The sequence below is a fragment of the Panulirus ornatus genome, chromosome 32 (genome assembly GCF_036320965.1).
Source record: "Panulirus ornatus isolate Po-2019 chromosome 32, ASM3632096v1, whole genome shotgun sequence".
Taxonomy (NCBI): domain Eukaryota; kingdom Metazoa; phylum Arthropoda; class Malacostraca; order Decapoda; family Palinuridae; genus Panulirus; species Panulirus ornatus.
Genome location: NC_092255.1, coordinates 26251983 through 26272790, shown reverse-complemented (window position 1 = coordinate 26272790; position 20808 = coordinate 26251983). Strand labels below are relative to the sequence as shown.

At 44.5% G+C, this 20808-nt stretch overlaps 1 protein-coding gene across 2 annotated transcripts in view; it reads right to left on the bottom strand.

Annotated features, from left to right (window-relative positions):
* Positions 1 to 5349: 5349 nt before the first annotated feature.
* The window catches only part of LOC139759211 (uncharacterized), a 55989-nt gene continuing 40530 nt past the window's right edge, over positions 5350 to 20808 (bottom strand). For both annotated transcript variants that reach the window (XM_071681289.1, XM_071681290.1), the window contains exon 3: positions 5350 to 7877. In XM_071681289.1, the coding sequence (XP_071537390.1) occupies positions 7646 to 7877 (232 nt within the window). In that variant the 3' untranslated portion in view covers positions 5350 to 7645. The remainder of the gene's footprint in view (positions 7878 to 20808) is intronic.

The window sequence follows — 20808 nt, the reverse complement described above, 5'->3', positions numbered from 1 at the left end:
TGCAGAGAGAACTTTATTCGAAGATATTTTACTTTGTCATTACTTGTCTTTCTCCATGATTTCCGTTTCATTATGTAATCATAATAATTCATAATTTTTGCCCACTTCTACCGCGACCCCGGGAACATCCTTGCGACCATCATATGGGTCGCAACCCTGGGTTTGGGAACCACCGCTTTAGGTATTGACTTTAACAGTGCCCAGTATAGTTGAGGACTCTGACTCTGTATATATTGGTTTAGATGCGTTAGTCCCGTGTTAGCCATGGCGAGGTTGTAGTTAGTACGTTCGCCACCCACCATTGATTGTCCTGTAATATTAGTCCATGGTTCGATTTCACTGAAAAAAAATTTCTCATTGCCTAGTGTAGGTCCTCTGTTGAAGTTTAAAGGTATCCAAGTTGTAACAGGACATTTTCTCCAGCCCAGGGTCTCTGTCTTTACAGGTCTGGGGAGCCAACATCCACATTCATTTGCCCAGGAGGCTGACGAATCATCAGCCAGCCTTGTAATTTCCTGCTTGTTGATTATTCTCGTCTGTCTTGACGTTGGCCTCACAGTCCTCGCGTCCGTCCAGTTGACGTTAGGGTCTCTCGCCTCGAGACACTACCTCACTAGTTTGGTCCCCCTTCTGAACCTCCACTTTAAGAGGGAGGTATTTTGTGTGTGTGTCTGTTTATCTTGTATGATGACTGCCTGTGGTTGTTCTGTACAACCGTATGCGACGACATGCTTCTCCTGTTTGTCTGAAGCGAATCGTGTCTGATCTTTCATGTGAACTATTTATTGCGTGTTAAGCTATTCTGATAACCTCGGCCAGATTCTTGCCCGTGAATTCCTCGCATCTCTAAAATTTAATTTCTAGTGAAGCCATCGTTAATCAGGCGAGTACGAAGTACAGACCCGTTTTGGTAAGCTTTGACCTTAACGACCCCAATGATCACTGACCAGGAAGGCTAACTTGGACCTTTCTGTGCTTGTATCTGTAAGCTGGGTTTCGGTTGATTTTCATAGTGCCTCCTACATGGAATGTACCGATTGGTAGAAACAATAGATGTATTCAAAATACTTGAATTCGTAGATTATCATGGTGCAAACTTAAGTGATATACAATGAATGTTTTCATGTCTTCGCATCTTAACTTTATTGAAACTTAAGATCCTATTCCGACGCCCACGTATCGGACGGACACCTTGCTGGCATAAGAAGCAAGAGTAGAGTTGCTTTGTCGTAGCTCCGTGGTACTGTTGACTCTTGAGTGATGAAGGTACTATACCCTTGCCTGAGATGGTCGTTATGTTACATGCACTGTTACTGTTGCCCTACCTGTATACAATGTGGGCCCGTGAAAGTCTTTTCATTTTGGATTAATGTTTGTACCAGTCGGTAAGATTCATACAATGTGGGGGGCTGACCAGGAAGAAAATCGACTGAATACCCAATTATCGAAATGCAATAGAGAGATCTGTCAGTCTTCCTGAAGAGTAAAGGGCCATGCTCAAAGCTTTCTGCTTCGCCCTCCTGTATTAGCACAAAGGAACTCAAATAGCAACAAAGTTAGATCTTTATGAGGCTGTTGGTCATTAAAGAATCAGAAGATAGGTGTTCGTTAAGACAGAGCAGAAGAGGAAATGCAAGATAAAGGAGAAATCTTTCCTAACTACAGAGGCGCAGATTACGTTAAGCTTGGGAGTCTGCGATGTGCCAGTCCAGACTCATTAAAACCTGTTGATATTGATGTGTGTAACTGTCTTTCCGTCACATATTACAGACTCCTGTCCATCTGTACTTCAGGCGCAAACCTCGGGGATGTCGTCGTTCCTGCCTACCTGCCTCCATCGCTGGACCCACACCCAGCCCCACCATTACGGACTCGTGTTTCGCCATCATACATTATTGTTGGTTGGACGGTGGGCCACAGCAAGCCCTGCCACGCCTGTACTCTGCGTTTCCCGTTCATTGTTAACATGTCAGACCACCAGTAATGTGCTTACCGTTCAAAGGTCGGATGTCTTATTCTCGATGCATCATCCCTGTAAAACGTTTACTGTTGTAGAAAATAAACTCGTACTCACACCAATTTAGTATATTTTTTTAAAACTGCCTGAATGTTTTTATAATTTTTGATTTTTTCGTATCGTCTTACCTCTGTTATACAAAGATCATTGAACGTTATACCATTTATATTATGCTGTAGGCTGTCTCCTACTGCCCATACGCTGTCATGCTACGCTTCCTGGAGGAATATTGAGAATCATGAAGTAATGCGTCTGTCTAACCTCAACTTTAACCTTGGACAGTCATAGGGATGTGGCCGGCTTTGCAGTCACTCCACTCCCTTCAGAGCATGGCTCCATTAACTCGGAACGCTTGTGGCCCACCTTACCTCGAGCACGGTGGTGCGATTAGTGGGTACGATGGCATAACCTTTGACCTGACCCTTAAGGTTCTGGTTAAAAGCCAGCCCATCCTAACCAAAGGTGGTACCGTTGTGTTCAAGCGTCTCGTAGATCGTACCATCGTGCTCAAAGGATGGGACAGGATACCTTCACACATGATCTAAAGCAAAACGTGTGCCGAGAAAACCTGGAAAATAACCATTAGATATTGATTAGACTGGTTTTTAACCACGTGCAATAGAGATTCTCTTTACGAGTAAAAGAATCATTCCTATTTGTACGTAGTTTCCCGCGTTATTGCCAGGAATGTTGAAAACGCATCATGGCCGCATAACCATTCTCTTTACTGCCATGTATAATGCACACAGACCACAGGGGAAGGAACACTTCCCACCACGTATTTCCTGCGTGTCGTAGAAGGCGACTTAAGAGGGGTAGTGGCTGGATACCCTACACTTTGTATGTTTAATATATATATATATATATATATATATATATATATATATATATATATATATATATATATATATATATATAATTTCACTGGACGCAGATAGTTTCAGTATTTGGCCTTCCTGTCAATCTCTAGGGCATGCACCAGACATTGACCATATTTCCGACCTCCATCGTTCGTTCATATGAAGATCTGAAACGAGCGACCTTTGCATTTAGAGCGGGTGGTCCTGGGATCCACACTGCCACCTAGATTGGCATTCCAGCTGCTGCCTCTAGTGAGCTGGTATCTAGAACTTATGCTTGATACCCCATGAAACTTCAAAGCAGGGCCCCTCCATACTGGCCCAGGCCTCGCCATTGCTGAAGCAAAGTAATGCTCTCATTACGGAAGGCTCGCCTATTAACTGTAAGGTTCCCCCTCTTCGTAGGCGTTTACCTGCTATCACAATCCTTCCCTCGGCACTCGTATTGGTTAAGCCCTTCGCCTTGTTGCCCCCATCTGCTCAGAACACCGGTGTAACTGGTACAGAAATGGCTGATGAGTAAGCTTAACATGCAGCGACGTATGAGTTCTGTTGAACTTTACCGTCAGGCACAATGACATCACTTCTAGAAGACTATGCAAACTATACTGATGGAAGAGAACTGCAGCTCCTCGTGTATTGGAAGTGGTAACTGGGCTAACGGAGTAATACCTTGTGAGTGTTGAGATGGTTGTTGTAGGTCTACACCTTGGTAAACATTTGAAGGCCTCGTGAATTTAAAATGGTGCTGCAGATGTAAGGGCACAGCGAAAGCGAAGTACTGAGGTCCTGGGGCTGCGGATGCAGTTTTGTTTCAGTTGGTATGGAGACTCCGGGAACTTGAGGAAAGAATTCCCTCCCCGGTGGCCTTGGATGCCGGCTGATCGAATCGAATAAGGATGAGAGAGCAGCCAGCATCGCACATTGACGCCTAAGTATAGCTACCCAGCGGGAGTACGCAAGTAGCAGTAGGTTTACCTTCACTTTTCGAGGGCCTGGAGGGGCTCTGAGTGTAATCTAAATCTTCATGTTAAAGGCTTCTCATAGACTGAGACCTCGTAAACCAGATCGTGTGTGCGCGAGAAAAAAAAAAAAATGGTGTGGTACGGAAGAAAATATGTGACAGTCATGGGAAGAGAAGTACCTGCATGAGCTCCATTTATTCTCTTGCCAGGTGGTACACTCTCACTATATATATATATATATATATATATATATATATATATATATATATATATATATATATATATATATATATATATATTCCTTTCTCCATCCACATATTTTTAATGAGATGCATGGTACATAATTCTCTATACTCTACTGATGACTTGCACCTTTCAGTATGTAACGCTCGAAGACACTTCAGTTCTGTGTCGGTGAGCCACCACACTTGTCGCCCCAGCAAAGCACATCATTATTCCCGCCACTGTGTCGTGAACTCCGTCCCAGGTTCTCCCTCAACATGGGCTACTGTCTCGTGTTCTAATAACGTTCTTCGTGTTGTAATCATATTCACAATTGGACTTTCATTGCCGTTATTCCATGCATTTGCCTGTTTTTTTGTTTTTTTTTCAATACAAATGTTTCTTTACTCCTCAGTTGACAACTATTAAACCACACACTTCCGCTGCTCAGTCTCTAATCTGAATTGTTTGTTTGTATAAGTTTCTCGTGTTATCCAGGTCTGCGCTGAATACTACTTTTGCTCTCCTTATTTAACAAGTCTTCAATGAAAACTACATAAAACCACCATACTAAGTGTCTTCATTTAGATTTTCCAAAGACTCTACCTGTTTCCCGTTACATCAGTGGGCATTCGTCAACCTTATGTAAGGTAAAGTTACCTCTGATGACACTTTAATTCCAGTTATCCTGATACAGCGAGTATTTCACCGTGCGGGTCATGTTCATCATGAGAGCGCCAGTGCAAAAGTGTTACAGAGGTCACAAAGGGTCTGTTAGACCCCTGTGGCCACTTGATTGTAAGCGAGATATTACAGGTCTGGTTTATTATATAACCTTATTGTCTTAGCATTTAGTACACATCTTACTTATTTATTGGATATAGAATGTTATGATCGATCTTAACATCTAAAATGTTACAGTAACGAAGATCATAGACAGCAAACTTCCCCTCAAATGTAACATAAACTGTGATGGTGCTTCTGTTGTTGATTCCCTCTTCATACTTAGTTTTTTTTTTAAGTAACTTCAAGCGTTTGAAGTTCATGTTGCCTTTCTATCGAGAATGTTGTGGTTCCGACAGTTTTTATCGACCTTTAGCACGACAGTATGATCCTGGCCTTTGTCCCGACCTCAATGGGTCAGGTCAAAGGCCTTGGATTTTACAGTCATGTTGAAGTGGTTATATTTTTACAAGTAATTATATTTTGATGGATTGAGAGACTGCTGTATTCACCAACAATAATTATCGGCTTCATATAGCTAGGGATTTATTAGAATACTTGGTGATCTTTGTAGATTTATTCATAAATCAGGCATATATATTGTACACGGTCAGAACAGAAACATTCCTGTGTCAGGATAAATCAGACTGGCTAAAAGTTAACACTTCAGTTATTTGACTAGTTCATTACTTCCAGACTACGAGAAGTAAGAAATATTCTACACACACAAATTATTGATAATGACATCCGGAGAAAAGTAGACATTAAGGAAGATAGAAACAATATTTCGGGGGAAAACTAATGAAAATGAAATCTTGAAACTAAGATTATTGGGAAACATGATTTTTCTGATGCAGACAAGAAATCGATTAAGAATTAAGCAGACTAATATCAGAGAAGTGAAACATACGCGAGGAGAACATTTCTACATTGTTCGAGGCTGGAAATGAAATTCCTTATATAAATAGATTTGTATGAGGCAATGATACTCGCCATGAGAGTTAGAACAAATCAACAGACCTTACACTCTATCACAGCATTTAGCTCGTCATTCATTGAATGGAAAGGTATGTATATAATATTAATCATGGATTAACATTGTGCTCTGTCACTATCCGTAAAGTTACTGTAGCAGTTTGCAAGAATAAACAGTTGTTAACTTTATATAATACACTGCGTTTCGGGTATTCTATAGAAACTACATGAAGAACGATGCGGGTTGATTTTTTTTTTTCTGAGAATCCAACTTTTCCTGCGACATTTACGACACAGAATAGATCAGAACTCTGTAACCCGGCAGGAAGTTATAACCCGGCAGGAAGAATGTTTTAGATACTTTAAAACGTCTTCGACTTTGCTTAATGTATATGGACGTGCATTTCTAGTACATGAAGAGCATCAACAGTGGATAAAGTTCATAATGGTTGGGTGTGGTGGGACGTGGCCGCTCGGCCACTGTAGCTAGACTTCGCCTGGTTAACCACCCCACACCACACCGCACATGCCTATATCTACGTCGTTGCATGAAGGTTGCCAGGTGGGTCACGAGGTAAGGCACTTTACTATAGGGCAGGAAGGAGGCGGACCGTCGCGTCCATGTCATCCTCCTCTTCCGTCGCTAATGGTTCTCCTGATGAGGACATCAACGAAGTCTTCGTTGTACCCACGCAGGAGGTGATCGTGGAAATTACGTATAGTGTTTGGAAACTCGTCGAGAAGCAGATATTGTCAGGGACCTGTTGCAATAGTTTGCATGATACGTCAGCAGACATTAGAATGAACAGTGTAATTTGAAAGCGGTGAGGGAGGACCAGTGTATGTTTGGTGCCCGGGTGTGGAGGCCACGCTTATTATTCTCTTTGTCAGGTCCTCGTGTGTGTGTGTGTGCTCAGCTGTTAGTGATCCCGAATTCTGAAGGGGAAGGGCGTGATCAGGTCTGCATCGTATTCTGTCCTCCACGTAGATTTCAAATTCTATTCACTGGAGGTGGTGTTCGGGTCGGCGCCAGTCTCGTTAAGCTTGCGAGGCGGGGCGTCGGACCCACGTCCCACGACACCGTGGCGCAGAATACCGCTCACTAGTGTCATGATATTGTCTTGACACAAGGCATGGAGGCAGCTCACGAGACCCATTGTTATTGAAGGGAAACATACACACAAAAGGCTGCCTTGATGAAGGTGGTGTGGACAGGGAGGGACAATGGCCACAGCTATAAACCCTTAGGTGCGCCGGTCACCAGTGTGGTGACCCCGGGTATAACAGTGTGGCCGAGAGTCTGTCTAGTTACCTCGAGCACCACCTTATGACTCTGTGTTAAACGTCATCACTGGCCTGTACAGAGCCGTCCTGGCCCTCGCCTCCGGCTCACACTGCTGAGGAGATCATGACAGGCGCTTCCTATATCACGGTCACGGACCGAAGAAAACTGACGTATGGTATCACGGCAGTATCCTGGCTAACACACTTGTGGTCTGTCATGCTCGGAAACTAAAATGTTTAGGTACTAAGATGTGTTAGTCTCGTGTGAACTTCCGCAAGAATGAGTATGATTCTTTTAGGAAAAAGATATCTTCGTAAACGAATCGCTGATAAAACATTAAAATTGATTCTGATGCGAAGATCGCTGATGTGGCTGGACTTGCTGACATTAGTGATGAGTGTTGAGATATGATAGTCAGCCTTGGGTACTGAACAATCTTTTCTCGTGTATTCTTGTCCTTTTGTAAGTAAATCGTGAAGTCCTGAAGAAAGATTTCGTATTTCTTTTTACGGTCATTAGTTATGATTTGAGTAAACCTGGTACAGGTGGTGATTGATGGTGGTTGGTCCAGCGAGGGTTGGGATGTGGGCGGCCTCCCTCAGGAGAAGCCAGAGCGCTTGGTGATGGCCAGGTGGGTGGTCTGCCACTGACCCAGCTTCCTGTCTCCTCGCTCGAGTGACCCGGTCATGTGGTAACCCCGCTGCTGGTCAGCCGGGGTCAAGGTGGAGGTCAGCACCAGGCGGAAATCTCCGTCGGTTATCCCGCGGAAGGTCCCCTCGACCACCACCTCGCCTTCCCGCGTCGGCATCACTCGACCCACCGTCTTGTGTCTGCCAGAACAAACAACAATACATTAATCACTGAGCCTCACACCTTGCTATACAACATCATAACTACAGATACCTACCTCTGAAACTTATCTATGTGATGATCTATCATCAGTATTATACATTAGGTACAGAACCAACCTGTAATGGTGAATGTGTCGTTTGGAATACATAACACCGCCCCACCTCTGTGACTTACCTCACGTTCACCTGTACGTGGCTGTACACTCGAGTACATGTGATGTTTATCCTTCGCCTGAGTATTTAGGTTGGGGCATAAAGTAGTTAAGTGAAATCTATCATGTGGGCGGTGGCACGAGAGTACATACTGGTAGAGTGTAACAAAGGTCCAGGAACCGGGTCACATTGAGTTATACAACGAGATACTTAGTATGTGTGAACTGTTGACACTAGGCGAAGTTAGTGCTTCCCAGCTGTATGGGGTTAAATGACATTGTGGGTGAAATGCTCTCAATCTGGCATTCCAGCTACAACGCTGACCATACAGGCATAGAAAGCTCCGTGTGCTCACCACATAATCAATATATAGGTGATATAATGCTTTAGCTTCAGTCTTGCAAGTGACTCATAATGTGTAAATCACGGAAACTTTTTTTTTTTTTAAGAAATTTAATATGTTGAGGAAATTATTCTGTGGGAGTCTTGAGCTGCCGTCATGTGATGAAGCGACAGGCACTGCATATAGAATACGCCACCAGCGCATTCGGTATGCACAGTGTGCCGCGCATTTGTATTTGCATGAGCGTGGGTGAGGGGTTTCTAGCCTGGCACTTATTAACCTGATGGCTGTCTGTCCCATGCCCTTGTTACTCTGTGAAATATATACTCATAAAGTATGTATTTCTTTTCAAGGGTGAATGTGACATGAATGTACATAGACTTTAACAGGACACAGCCACACACACGTAAGATATAAGATATACTTGTTCCTCCATCTATACATGTCTTGATAGAGTGCACATGTATTAATCCTTTCATACATCACTCCTTACATACACCCATGATATATGCTCGCATGATGAAGGTATTAGAAAGACGTGAGAGGGCAGGGGAGGTAGTATTGAGCACATGGGGTATATAACCAGGTTAGGTTAGGGCCTGCGCCCTATCCCGTCTCCTCTTATTCCGTCTCAGTTCGTCTTCTGCAGCCTCTCCAGGGGATTGCTCCCCAGCCTCACGCCTTCTTCTGAACCCCTCCGTAAATATCCTCTATTTATTTTCCTTTTATCCCAGTGGTCCTGTTTTCTAATTATGGAGTTGCTTAAATAATCACGTTTTTGAAATGTTAGGGACAAAGAGCTTTGTTTATCACTTGATAACCGGATGAGTTTGTGAACGTTAGTCTCATAATTATCTTTAATGAAGTTATCCAAGTCTTTGCTACTTGGTCTTAAGGACAATTTTTGTATCTATGGCTTTCAGAAAGATTTTCTGTTACATTAACTCATTCTTACATGTCTCAACCCTCCCAGTATTCTGCCCCGCCTCTCTATACCTTACTAACTTTCACATTTTTCACTACCCTTCATCTCTCAGCATTGCTCACAGGCGCCATATACCCTTCCCCCAGATCTGTGTTAGCCTGGGATTCTGAATTATATCTCATACCTCCCTTCATCTGGGATCCTTTAATGTCTGTCATCTCTAGTTCCACCTTGGTCAGCGCTTGTGGTCTGCATATGGTCGATCAACCTTACTCAACCACTCGCTATTATGGTGTATTGGCCCACTTGATGACCTACATTCACATACCACAGTCATTCTTCTACTGCAAGGCAGCTTATGACTCAGTCAGCCTTCACTGCATGGCAACCCACGACTCAGTCAGCCTTACTGCATGGCAACGCTAACCCTTGCCCCTTACTGGCGAATACCATCTTGTCATTGGCTGCTCTCCTCGCCAGTGGTAGTGACGCCAGCCTAATTGTTTGGCTTGTCCCGTCTGTCTGAATGTCAGAGCTGATCCCTGATTTAGATTTCCCCAATCTTTACATTAAACTACCCTTTATGACCCCATGCCCAGCATGCTATATATATATATATATATATATATATATATATATATATATATATATATATATATATATATATATATTTTTTTTTTTATTAAAGTTTCTGCTTCCCTCCTACGTAGATTTCTTGAGAATTTCTTGCCATTTTACCTCCTTGTCCCGAGAACTGTAGATATGCGGGTTTCACCCCAGCCCCTCACAACACTGGCCTTTATCTTAGCCCCTCACACTGATGACCACCTCAGTCCCTCACAATAGTGACCTTCACTTAAGCCCCTCATATACGTGGTCCTTACTCCAGCCCCTTATAATGATAGTCTTCTTTCTAACCCCTTACAATAATGACATCACCCCCGCCTTTCTCGACAGAAGCCTCTCCTGGGATTATAGTAGTGACCTTCACCCCAGCCCCTGGCAATAGTGGTCCTCGTCCCAGCTCCTCACAGCTTTAGTCTTCACCCCAGCCCCTGACAAGTGTGGTCCTCACCCAAGCCCCTCACAACAGTGGCCATCACCTCAGCCCCTCGGAATACAGACCCTTGCCCTCGTTTCTATGATCGACGCTTCTTGTTTGTCTTTTTCTTGTTTCTTATGGATGTTGTTGCCTCTTGCATCCTGTCTTGCTTTACCCTACGTTAGGCTGACACCCTTCCCATACCGGTCTTGCTCTTCACCTTACTGACCTCTCTACCCTAATACTCTCACCTTGAACCTACTTCTGGCACTGCCCTCTCTTGCCTGACACTCTCCTCTTGCTCTCTCTCCTTTCTGACAGTCTCCCCTTTCACCCTACTTCCTGACATCTTGTCCATTCCTACCTGATCGTCTCCTCTTGCTCCCTCCTGACAGACACTCACTCTATAATCCTCATACAGCAGAGCCTCTAATTGGTTTCATTAATGTCAGGAGGTTGGGGAGGACTCCTCCTCCTAGACGTCAGCAAGGGAAATGAGCGCTTCCCCTTGGGCGTCACCAGTGGAGGTAGGTAGGGGTCCTTCCCTTGGCTGTCAGTAGGTGGAATGTCTTTCCCCTGGCTGGCGGGAGGTGTTGCTGGTTCCGTACCCCATGCAAGCAGTCGGCCCATGTTGGGTCCTGCAGTGTTAAACTACCATGTACCTAGTGACCTCCACACTCAACTTGTAAACTAATAAAAAAGAATGTAATTAGGCCCCGTGTAGAATATAGTGTCTTATAGCATTCAGGTGTTCAGTTATTTATCACCGATACAGCCTTTTTGTTATTAGGTTCCATAAAAGTGTCCAACTTGTGTAGTGTCGAGAGTTGGAAGAGCCTCCCTCCCAGAGTCCACAAAAGGAGGGCTCTTGTTACAGCTCTGCTTCCCGTTGTGTTGGTGGCCGCCCAGAGCCATGATAGGTCGGTGACGAAGCCCCACCTAGTCCCAAAGCTCACCAGGCTCACCATAAGTGTGGCTAAATTCTTGCTTTTCAGAGTTCATAATACTTCAAGCCTCCTTATGAAACTTCCCACTCCTTCCTAAAACCTTTCCATCGCTCTCCATTTTCCCTGCCCTCCTCCTCCTCCTTCCCCGTCACTGTCCAGCAACCACAGTTCGTCCTTCACCACTCAAACGTTTCCAGTCAAACATTACCCTTGCGTCATCGTTGGGAACCCTGGTATTATATGCATGCGAGCCATCGACCCCGCTGTTGTGGGGCTCCACAGATGATCACCGCTGGGTAAGCTCCTACCAGCCGAAAAGGAGGAAAACTTCATATGATTTTGGAGCTTATGATAATTGCAGCCCTTATTAAGTTACGGTTTAATCTGTGTCAGTCAATCACCCACTTCGTTAGCCATTTCATTTATACTGAATACTGAAACTGTGGCCGCATAAGCCATAATTTCATTCGCTGAACTAGCCCTGTTCCTTCGTAATTCACCTAAAATTAAACGTGTGAACCAAGGTCTTGAGTTTTCGGATATTATTAATCGTAGGTTTGGCCTAGACCGCCATGGGTCCAAACTTCAGCTTTACAGCTCTTCTGAAACTTGCCCGCCCCACTCACTGTACAAGACATATTGGTTATTATATACCAGAGAGGACGTCCATCAGTCATTAAGAGCAGCACTTCACTATCCTCCAACACTTCACCATCACAAACTCAAGTCCACAACTACTGCTTATATCACATAACACTTTTCACATCACACCGACCTAGGCATTAACGCTTTGACACAGTACTCATAATATCACGTCCTTCACATTACAGAGCTACATTATACACACCACATCATGCCTACCAAATCACATTCACATCATAACTTTCATATGTTTGCATGTATAATGTCACCACACATTGTACCCCCTATCTCATCTCTCACACATCACGCTCATTATGTATCACATTATGACGATACTGTGGTGTTACGTCAGGCCTACTACATCACATAGCATAATCACATCCATATGCATATTGTTATCACATGCATCACACAACACCTACCACATCACACCCACCACATTCTACACCACAAGCCCTGTGGGCTGGTCTAAACCCCATAAACAGCTGGTGGGAGATCTGCGCCACACTGTCCCTGGCAGATCAGGCTGAGCCAACTCCTGGAGATACGTTTGTTAACCTTCACTCTGCGTTCCACAATACTTCATCCCAGAATTCTTCTCCCACGTACTTGCATTCGTGATCAATGTTAGTGACGCTCTCTTACCCCCTCAGAGTTCACCTTGAGCCATATATAGAGGCTTGAGAGGATTTCACAGCTCGTGAATCTCCAGTGACACTCCCCACACTGACGTCAGTCGCATTGTGCCCTTCTTTCCACCCCATGTATAACCTGGACACACGTGAAATGTATGTAGCAGAGTCATGACTGTGTTTTAAAACCCAGTGTCGAGACGTCATCACTAGAGTGGTAGTGACGCACACCACAATGCCTCTTGTCTGACCAACTTTCACGGTAGTAAATCAACGTTGTAGCAACCGGTTCAGACGCTTGTTTTCCCGAGCAGGGGGCCTCCCTCGCTGCCTACATGATACGTCTATATCGCTGGCCTTGATACCTGAAACCATTACGTTCTTGAAGTAACTGGCTGTTAAGTGATGGCCGGAGTGTTACGTCTTGGGTGGGCAAGACCGTCCGTCACCCTGGCCGGTAGCAGTGCACGAGCCGGGAACTTTTTGTCCGAGGTTTTCACAACACCGAAAAAGGCTCGCTGGAACCCAGGTCATGACCCAGATTATTACGCCTTCATTATAATGGCTTCTGAGGAAAATGTTGCCAGTATGTTAACTGGTATATTGTCACAGTAATGTTGCATGACCATGTTGCATGACCGGTACACATCAGGGTTTCGCAAGTGTGGTTATGGTGCGGTTGACGAACGTATTGTTGTGGTATGCTGTAGGGGTCGGGCGAGGCCTCCAACCCGGCCTTTTGTGTTTGGCCATTCCTCTGCCTCCCTTACACCCCCTCCCACCTCCTCCCTCTCATATATGTGGTTGATATCTACGCACCACCGTCTATCTTCCTCGCCTCTTCCATGTTACTTACTTCCTGTTTATATTCTTTACTAACAAGACAGCGAGGCACCATCTTTCGGACGCACCATCTTCTTTCGTCCCCCTCCCTCCCCGTCCCCATTTTGCTCTCCGTCACACATACTGTAACGTAGGCAAGATATTACAAGTACACGAGGAACTTCAGTGTGTACGTAGGTTACAGAGATGTAGTTGATTATATACGGCAAGTTATAGAGGTGCACTGAGGGCCTCATTTACTTAGTATAAAGGTACGTCTGACAGGTCAGGTCAGAAGGTGTGCACAGGGATGGTATGATGATGTATGACACACGGGACAGATCATAACACTCACTGCCTGCTAGACAACATGGTTCCTAGACAACAACACGTTGTCGTATCTGTCTGGGACGCGGGGCAGTTGACATCTTGGAAGACTTGCGACGGGAGACTACCAGACATAATGTCTAGTCAGACAGCGTGTCTGCAGAGTGGTGTGGTAAGTTTACTGGGGAAATCTTGACTGTGGACTTGCCACGTAGTCCCTTCACTGATTTACTCGAATACATTAGATTGCGGAATGTTGAAACATTAGCATTTACGAATATCTCACGATTATGGCGATGTAGATGGTGTGCTCATGATCACTGAAGGTTGAGGGAGCCACTACAGTGTGCTGGGCCACCAACCCGGCCAGGAAACGCTACTCACCCTCACACAGGACCTACGGCTCCTCTTTGATATCTGAATAAATCAATAACAACCCCTTACTTGCTGCAAGACTGTGATGATGGCCGCAGACGACAGTTACTATATGTCGCCATACATGGAGAGGATTATCTCGCTTCTTGTAATGGTTAGTTGTAGGTTTTCACCAGTGATGTGACGTCACCCCAGGTACGGGTTAAGACTTACTGGGTTGTCCAGCACCTGGTGGTACGTCACGGGCACCCGAGGTCTTGACGCTGACCCTGACCCATCCACCAGGCCTCACCCACAGTGGGCGCGTCCACACCACCACTGACCCATCCACTAGGCCTCACCCACAGTGGGCGCGTCCACACCACCACTGACCCATCCACTAGGCCTCACCCACAGTGGGCGCGTCCACACCACCACTGACCCATCCACCAGGCCTCACCCACAGTGGGCGCGTCCACACCACCACTGACCCATCCACTAGGCCTCACCCACAGTGGGCGCGTCCACACCACCACTGACCCATCCACCATGCCTCACCCACAGTGGGCGCGTCCACACCACCACTGACCCATCCTCACGGGAAGTGACCCACCCGCCACCCTACAGGATGCCGGGCCTACGATGACAGACGCTTCCCACCACACTCTGTCTTACCATGCCCTCACACCACCACCACCCTCCCTCCCTCGCCACAACCACCCTGCCCTCACCCTCATCTTTTCCACCAAGCGTGACTCAGTAGTGGATGGTAATGTGATGAGATAAACTTAAGTCATGTCGGCACCCATACAAAAACATGTGGTCATCATATGTTGATGGAGGTACCCTATGTAGTCCAGGCATCATATGTTGATGATGTAGGACTCCTGCCAGTTTTTCCATTTTCAATGTTTTAGTTGTTATGAGCCATTAACGGAATGGACCGTTGCCTTTCCAATCCCAGTGCTCCAGCTATATTGTGTCCCACAGTGAGGAAAAAAAAGAATATATATATATATATATATATATATATATATATATATATATATATATATATATATATATATATAATGATAGAACGTTTCATTTATTATAGTTTAACAGTCTTATGAGTATACAATTTTCGGTAGTTTTAGTGATTTCACCAGTTTGCTAAATATATGGACTGGGCTTGATGTCATTATTATGGATTTGAATTCTGTTATCTCCAAATTGACCTAATTGATTTATCTTATATATAGATCACGAGACAGTTTCGTGGGATATGTAAACATCTCACATAAAATATAGAACTATTGGGCACCATTGAATATGTAGCAGCGCAGATGGGATAGGCTGGAGCATGGTTCTTGGAGCACCTGTCATGGTGGCGTGAGATAAGAAAAAGTCGTTACTGTGTTCATAACTACCTAACCTTTCCATCTCTTCGAACCATAACTCTGCCATCATATCCCTTCCTTCCCTCCCTCCCTGTTACAAGCTCCTCCCGTAGCCTCACGTGTCATCTTCATACCGTCACCTCGTTAAAAGATTGGATCCAATTTCCTCCGGCTGATTCCCTGGTATAATCCAATTTCCACGTTTGGTCGTCTGAAAAAGCAATCGAATCCTATATCCTGGGAGGAGGAGGAGCTTGACAACGGCAAGCGGTGCGTGGCAGCCATCGCTCATGGCACGTACGTCTATACCGCCGGCCGCCTGGGTCACACAACGCTAGTATTGCCCGCGCATCTCATGATATATGGTATGTGGTCTGAGGAGATACTACACCGGGATAGTGCCTCGCCTCTCTCTCTGATCTGCTGAACTTGCCGATAAATATCTTATTTTTTTCTAGTTTATTTCGGTGTTTTTGAGTTGATCATTAGCAGTTTAAAGTTGATGGCTCAAATATTGACATCTCTCTCGGTACTCTAAACAGTACAGAAAATGTTTAGAAACAAATAAAAGCAGCAGTACACCACAGTTTGCAAATTGACTGATTTAAACTGCAGTTATTGAGTATGACATTTACCATTAATTCTTGTTTTACGGAGGTAAATGTATCATAAAGTGGAATTTTCTCATAAAATTGATGGACATTGGAAACGGGAACTTTTACTCATTGTATATGTATAGCCATTTTACATGAATGTACGATTTTTTCTCTATATCTATCTATCTATCTATCTATCTATCTATCTATCTATCTATCTATATATATATATATATATATATATATATATATATATATATATATATATATATATCATTTAGATTTCAATTAACCCTTGAGTTTACATGTTGTTCAGTAAAGCTATGAGATATTCGAGTCAGTATTGGAGCTGACCGACATGAATGAATTTCTTGAAAAAAATTACGAAACTTAATTGGAAAATGAATCCACGAACACTATTAAAGGCAAATCCACTTTGACCTGCATGGCTGTAGTTAATGGAAACCTGGGGATATGATTATGACAGAACAACTCGAGATATATATATATATATATATATATATATATATATATATATATATATATATAGTATGTGTGTGTGTGTGTATATATGCGTGTGTAAATGGTCATGGCAGAGGTCAATACGAGTTATGTTTTAACGCAGTAATGAATAATTACATTACCTGGGCGTAAGCCATGAATAAATTTGACAGGTTTAAACCTAGGTGGAAGGATGGGGTTAGGTGAAGTGTGGGGGTGTGGGATTAGGTGAAGTATGAGGGTGTGGGAGTTACGTGAAGTGTAGGGGTGGGTTTGATGAAGTGTGGGGGTGTGGGAGTTAGGTGAAATGTGGATGAAGGAAGGTGTAGATGAGGTGAGCTGCAGATTAGGGGTCAGAGACCAGGTGAAGGTAATGGTGGCTACAGAGGTAGATACTATTCTTCACCTGGTCTAGACACCTTAGTCTACATGTATACACACAGCTCTACACAAGTATATATATATATATATATATATATATATATATATATATATATATATATATATATATATATATATATATTCACACATTACATACTGGCCTATACGTACACTCATTCCCCTACACCCTCCACACTTGTTTACTGAGAAACACATCCAACATCAAGCCATAATTAGAACATGCTTATTGAGTTTGGCCACCACACCTAGAGAAGCACATAGAAGTAATAGAGATGGTTCACAGGAGGGCAACAAAGAAGGTACCAGAAGTATGATAGCTGGGTTTAAGGGATAGATGAGAGGCCTTAAGTATTCCCATCATGGAAGAAAGAGCAAGGGGGACTTGATCACAACCTTTAACTTCTTAAACCAGCTTAAACCAGTGAAGTGTCCTTTAAATGACACAAGGATAGAACATCCATAGGCCATAAAGAAGTTCTTTTATAGTACAAGATAATTGGATGAATGACATAAACCGAGTTAGGAGACCGGAGACCGTCAGTGTGGACACCATACAGAAGTTTAAGTAGATGTATGATGGAGCAAGTTCAAGAGACAGGACCCACGTATGTAGACTCCCTCCCAATACAGTACAGATAAGTCATTACACACACACATATACTGGTCTTCATACATACACATACGATCAGATTTCCCTTTATGGTATTGGCAGTATCTGGTATGAGCTTGTGTGTTGGTTTATGATAGTCCACTTGTCTTCGCTCAATGAACACACCCATATGGAACGAGACTGTGCTGCTGTTGAGTGATCACCTTCAGGTCATGTGATAACAAAAGAACATTATGAAGAAAGCATGTCTGGCAGAATGATGAATGGGTATCGACTGTTGGATGAATATGAGAAATATATCGAGTTTAGATTACTACCAAATAAACAGAAGGAGTAAACGAAACAAATTGAAACTAAAGTGTGTGTAGGTAATGTTCAGAAGACAACGTCAGTTAGTGTGTAAGCAGGAGGAACCCATGCCAAGTTTGTCACTCACGATGAGGGAAGGTGGATGAAATTATGAAATACAAATTAGTCGTATCTATTATGATGATTACCATGAAATATGAATGTGATTTATTATTACGATATATAAGTTAACTGTAATATGAATTTAGTGTGATCACCTAATTGGAAAGATCTTTTAAATCGGTGTGTATCCTTGTATACACACTGTTAATGCCAATCATAAAGGATTTGTTTCATATGTTTGTGTGGTTTGTTGTAGAAAGTAAACACATTCATTCTTTCATTCTCAGATATTATTTCTCTGGTTATATTGCTTTGTCACCAAGATTGAAACCTGTCTGCTGGAGAGAATGTATCTCCCACGATGGCTCGGATGAAGTTCGACGTGATCAGTACACACACGCGTTACGGTCGTGGTGGTTAGCGTGAATGTGACAGATTTCTGGATAATTATGATAGCCACACTTTATGATTATTTCCATTTGAGATATGAAATCAATGTAACGTTTTTGTTATGGGAACTGACAGGAAATGTCGCTAGCAATAGATATTTCGCAATATCATGAGAGCAGGGCTACCGGTGCCAGGCCAAACCAGTGGGCATTTCTCAAAATCCTTCGTCCGTCATGTCACATTGTTTCACACAAAAAGTGTTCAGATACTTTTTTTTTTACCGTGTGTACAGCTTGTAATTACTTGTCGTGCTATTTATTTATCTATGGTTGATCATCAGCTGCGTCGTTCCCTGGGGATTGTTGAACACAAAGCATGGAGGAGACAAATCGACAGCTGTTCCCAGTCGACTTGGGAGGTACAGTAAGAGAACTGAGCTTGCCCTTCCCTCAGTCCCCGACTTAACCCAATATGTCATTTATTTTCGCTCTGTTGTAATGGTTGTGTTATTACACGAGTTACTGTCTCGTACTTCACGATCTCCGATACTCTGTATATCCTACGTTACCTTGCTTTGTGTTGTGTGAATGCCATTAACGCTGTTCCTCATTTTCTGTGTCCACTCGGGGCCCACTTGTGTCACTCTTCTTTGTCAATGTATTTCACCTTCTGTACTCTTTACCCTTACCCTTACCTCCCCTGACATGAACCCTTCACCCAAACTGTCGCTGAAATGACTTGCGTATGTCTGTGTAGAGGAAATGTTCAAAACTAACCCTGAGATTGAAGATAAACTCAGTATATAGAATGCTCCAGCATATCCAATGGCAGTACAAAGGTTATGATTCAAATCCTCTTTTTAGACCCGCAACCATCATTTCGCGCCACAGTCGCAGGTGGGCGAGGTGTCAGGTGTTAGGTCATGCCGGGTCACTGCTGGGAGGGTTGGTGTGGGTCAGGCATGTCATGCCCAGTTGGCATGGATAGTGGGCTCCTTGAATGTGGGTGGGTGCAGGATACAAGGTGTGAGGGGGGGGGGGAAGATGATGTGGGATGAGTAGGGATCAAGAGGTGTTGGGAGAGTGACGTGTAGGGAGAGGCTGAAGGCAGATGGGAAAGGCTGAAGGCAGATGGGAAGAGGAGAGACCTGTGAAGAAGGAAGGCAGACGTACAGCTCAGCCATTTAAAGGTCAAAAGAAGTGTGGGTAAAGGAGTGGCATGGGCAGTGATGATATGTATGAACAAATATGTTGACATATGGATGTTATTGTGTGTCTGTGTACATAGGAATATATATTGCTGTTTACTGGAATATATATTACTTGATGAATAACAAGAGCCATATTAACCCCTGTACCAATGGTCGTATATTACTAAAAAGAATAATTGTATGGCGCAGGAGTGTGTGAGTGCGTGTGTATGCATGAGCTGAGACTTGACTACACGTGATGAGTGTTTAAACTGTAGTGGCTGAGGGCTCCCCACCTGGCGTCCTACTACCCGACCTTTTCATATATAAGCCTCTTGTCTTCCCCTCGTCCTGCCCATTCACCCAACAACCCCTTTCCCCCTCTCTGCCCATTCACCTGGAGACCCCCTGGCCCCCACACTACCCCCCCGCAGCACCGCCGTTACTACCAATTATCGGGTTAGCTCCACCACTTCAGCATCTCGCTCGTTCTAATGATTCCTCTTAAGGCCAGTTTACTGAGAATTTCTTGCTCATAAAATCCACTTCTGTCTACCTTCCTGTTTATCTTTCTGTCTAACCGTCTGTCTCCGGCTTTGTACGATCTTTCCTTTTTCAACTAAATGCCGGTAATCTTATATTGACTGGTGTGACCCCTGGTGGTGACTGGTGTGACCCCTGGTGGTGACTGGTGTGACCCTGGTGGTGACTGGTGTGACCCCTGGTGGTGACTGGTGTGACCCCTGGTGGTGACTGGTGTGACCCTGGTGGTGACTGGTGTGACCCCTGGTGGTGACTGGTGTGACCCCTGGTGGTGACTGGTGTGACCCCTGGTGGTGACTGGTGTGACCCCTGGTGGTGACTGGTGTGACCCCTGGTGGTGACTGGTGTGACCCCTGGTGGTGACTGGTGTGACCCTGGTGGTGACTGGTGTGACCCCTGGTGGTGACTGGTGTGACCCCTGGTGGTGACTGGTGTGACCCTGGTGGTGACTGGTGTGACCCCTGGTGGTGACTGGTGTGACCCCTGGTGTGACCCCTGGTGTGACCCCTGGTGGTGACTGGTGTGACCCTGGTGGTGACTGGTGTGACCCTGGTGGTGACTGGTGTGACCCCTGGTGGTGACTGGTGTGACCCCTGGTGGTGACTGGTGTGACCCCTGGTGTGACCCCTGGTGTGACCCCTGGTGGTGACTGGTGTGACCCCTGGTGGTGACTGGTGTGACCCTGGTGGTGACTGGTGTGAC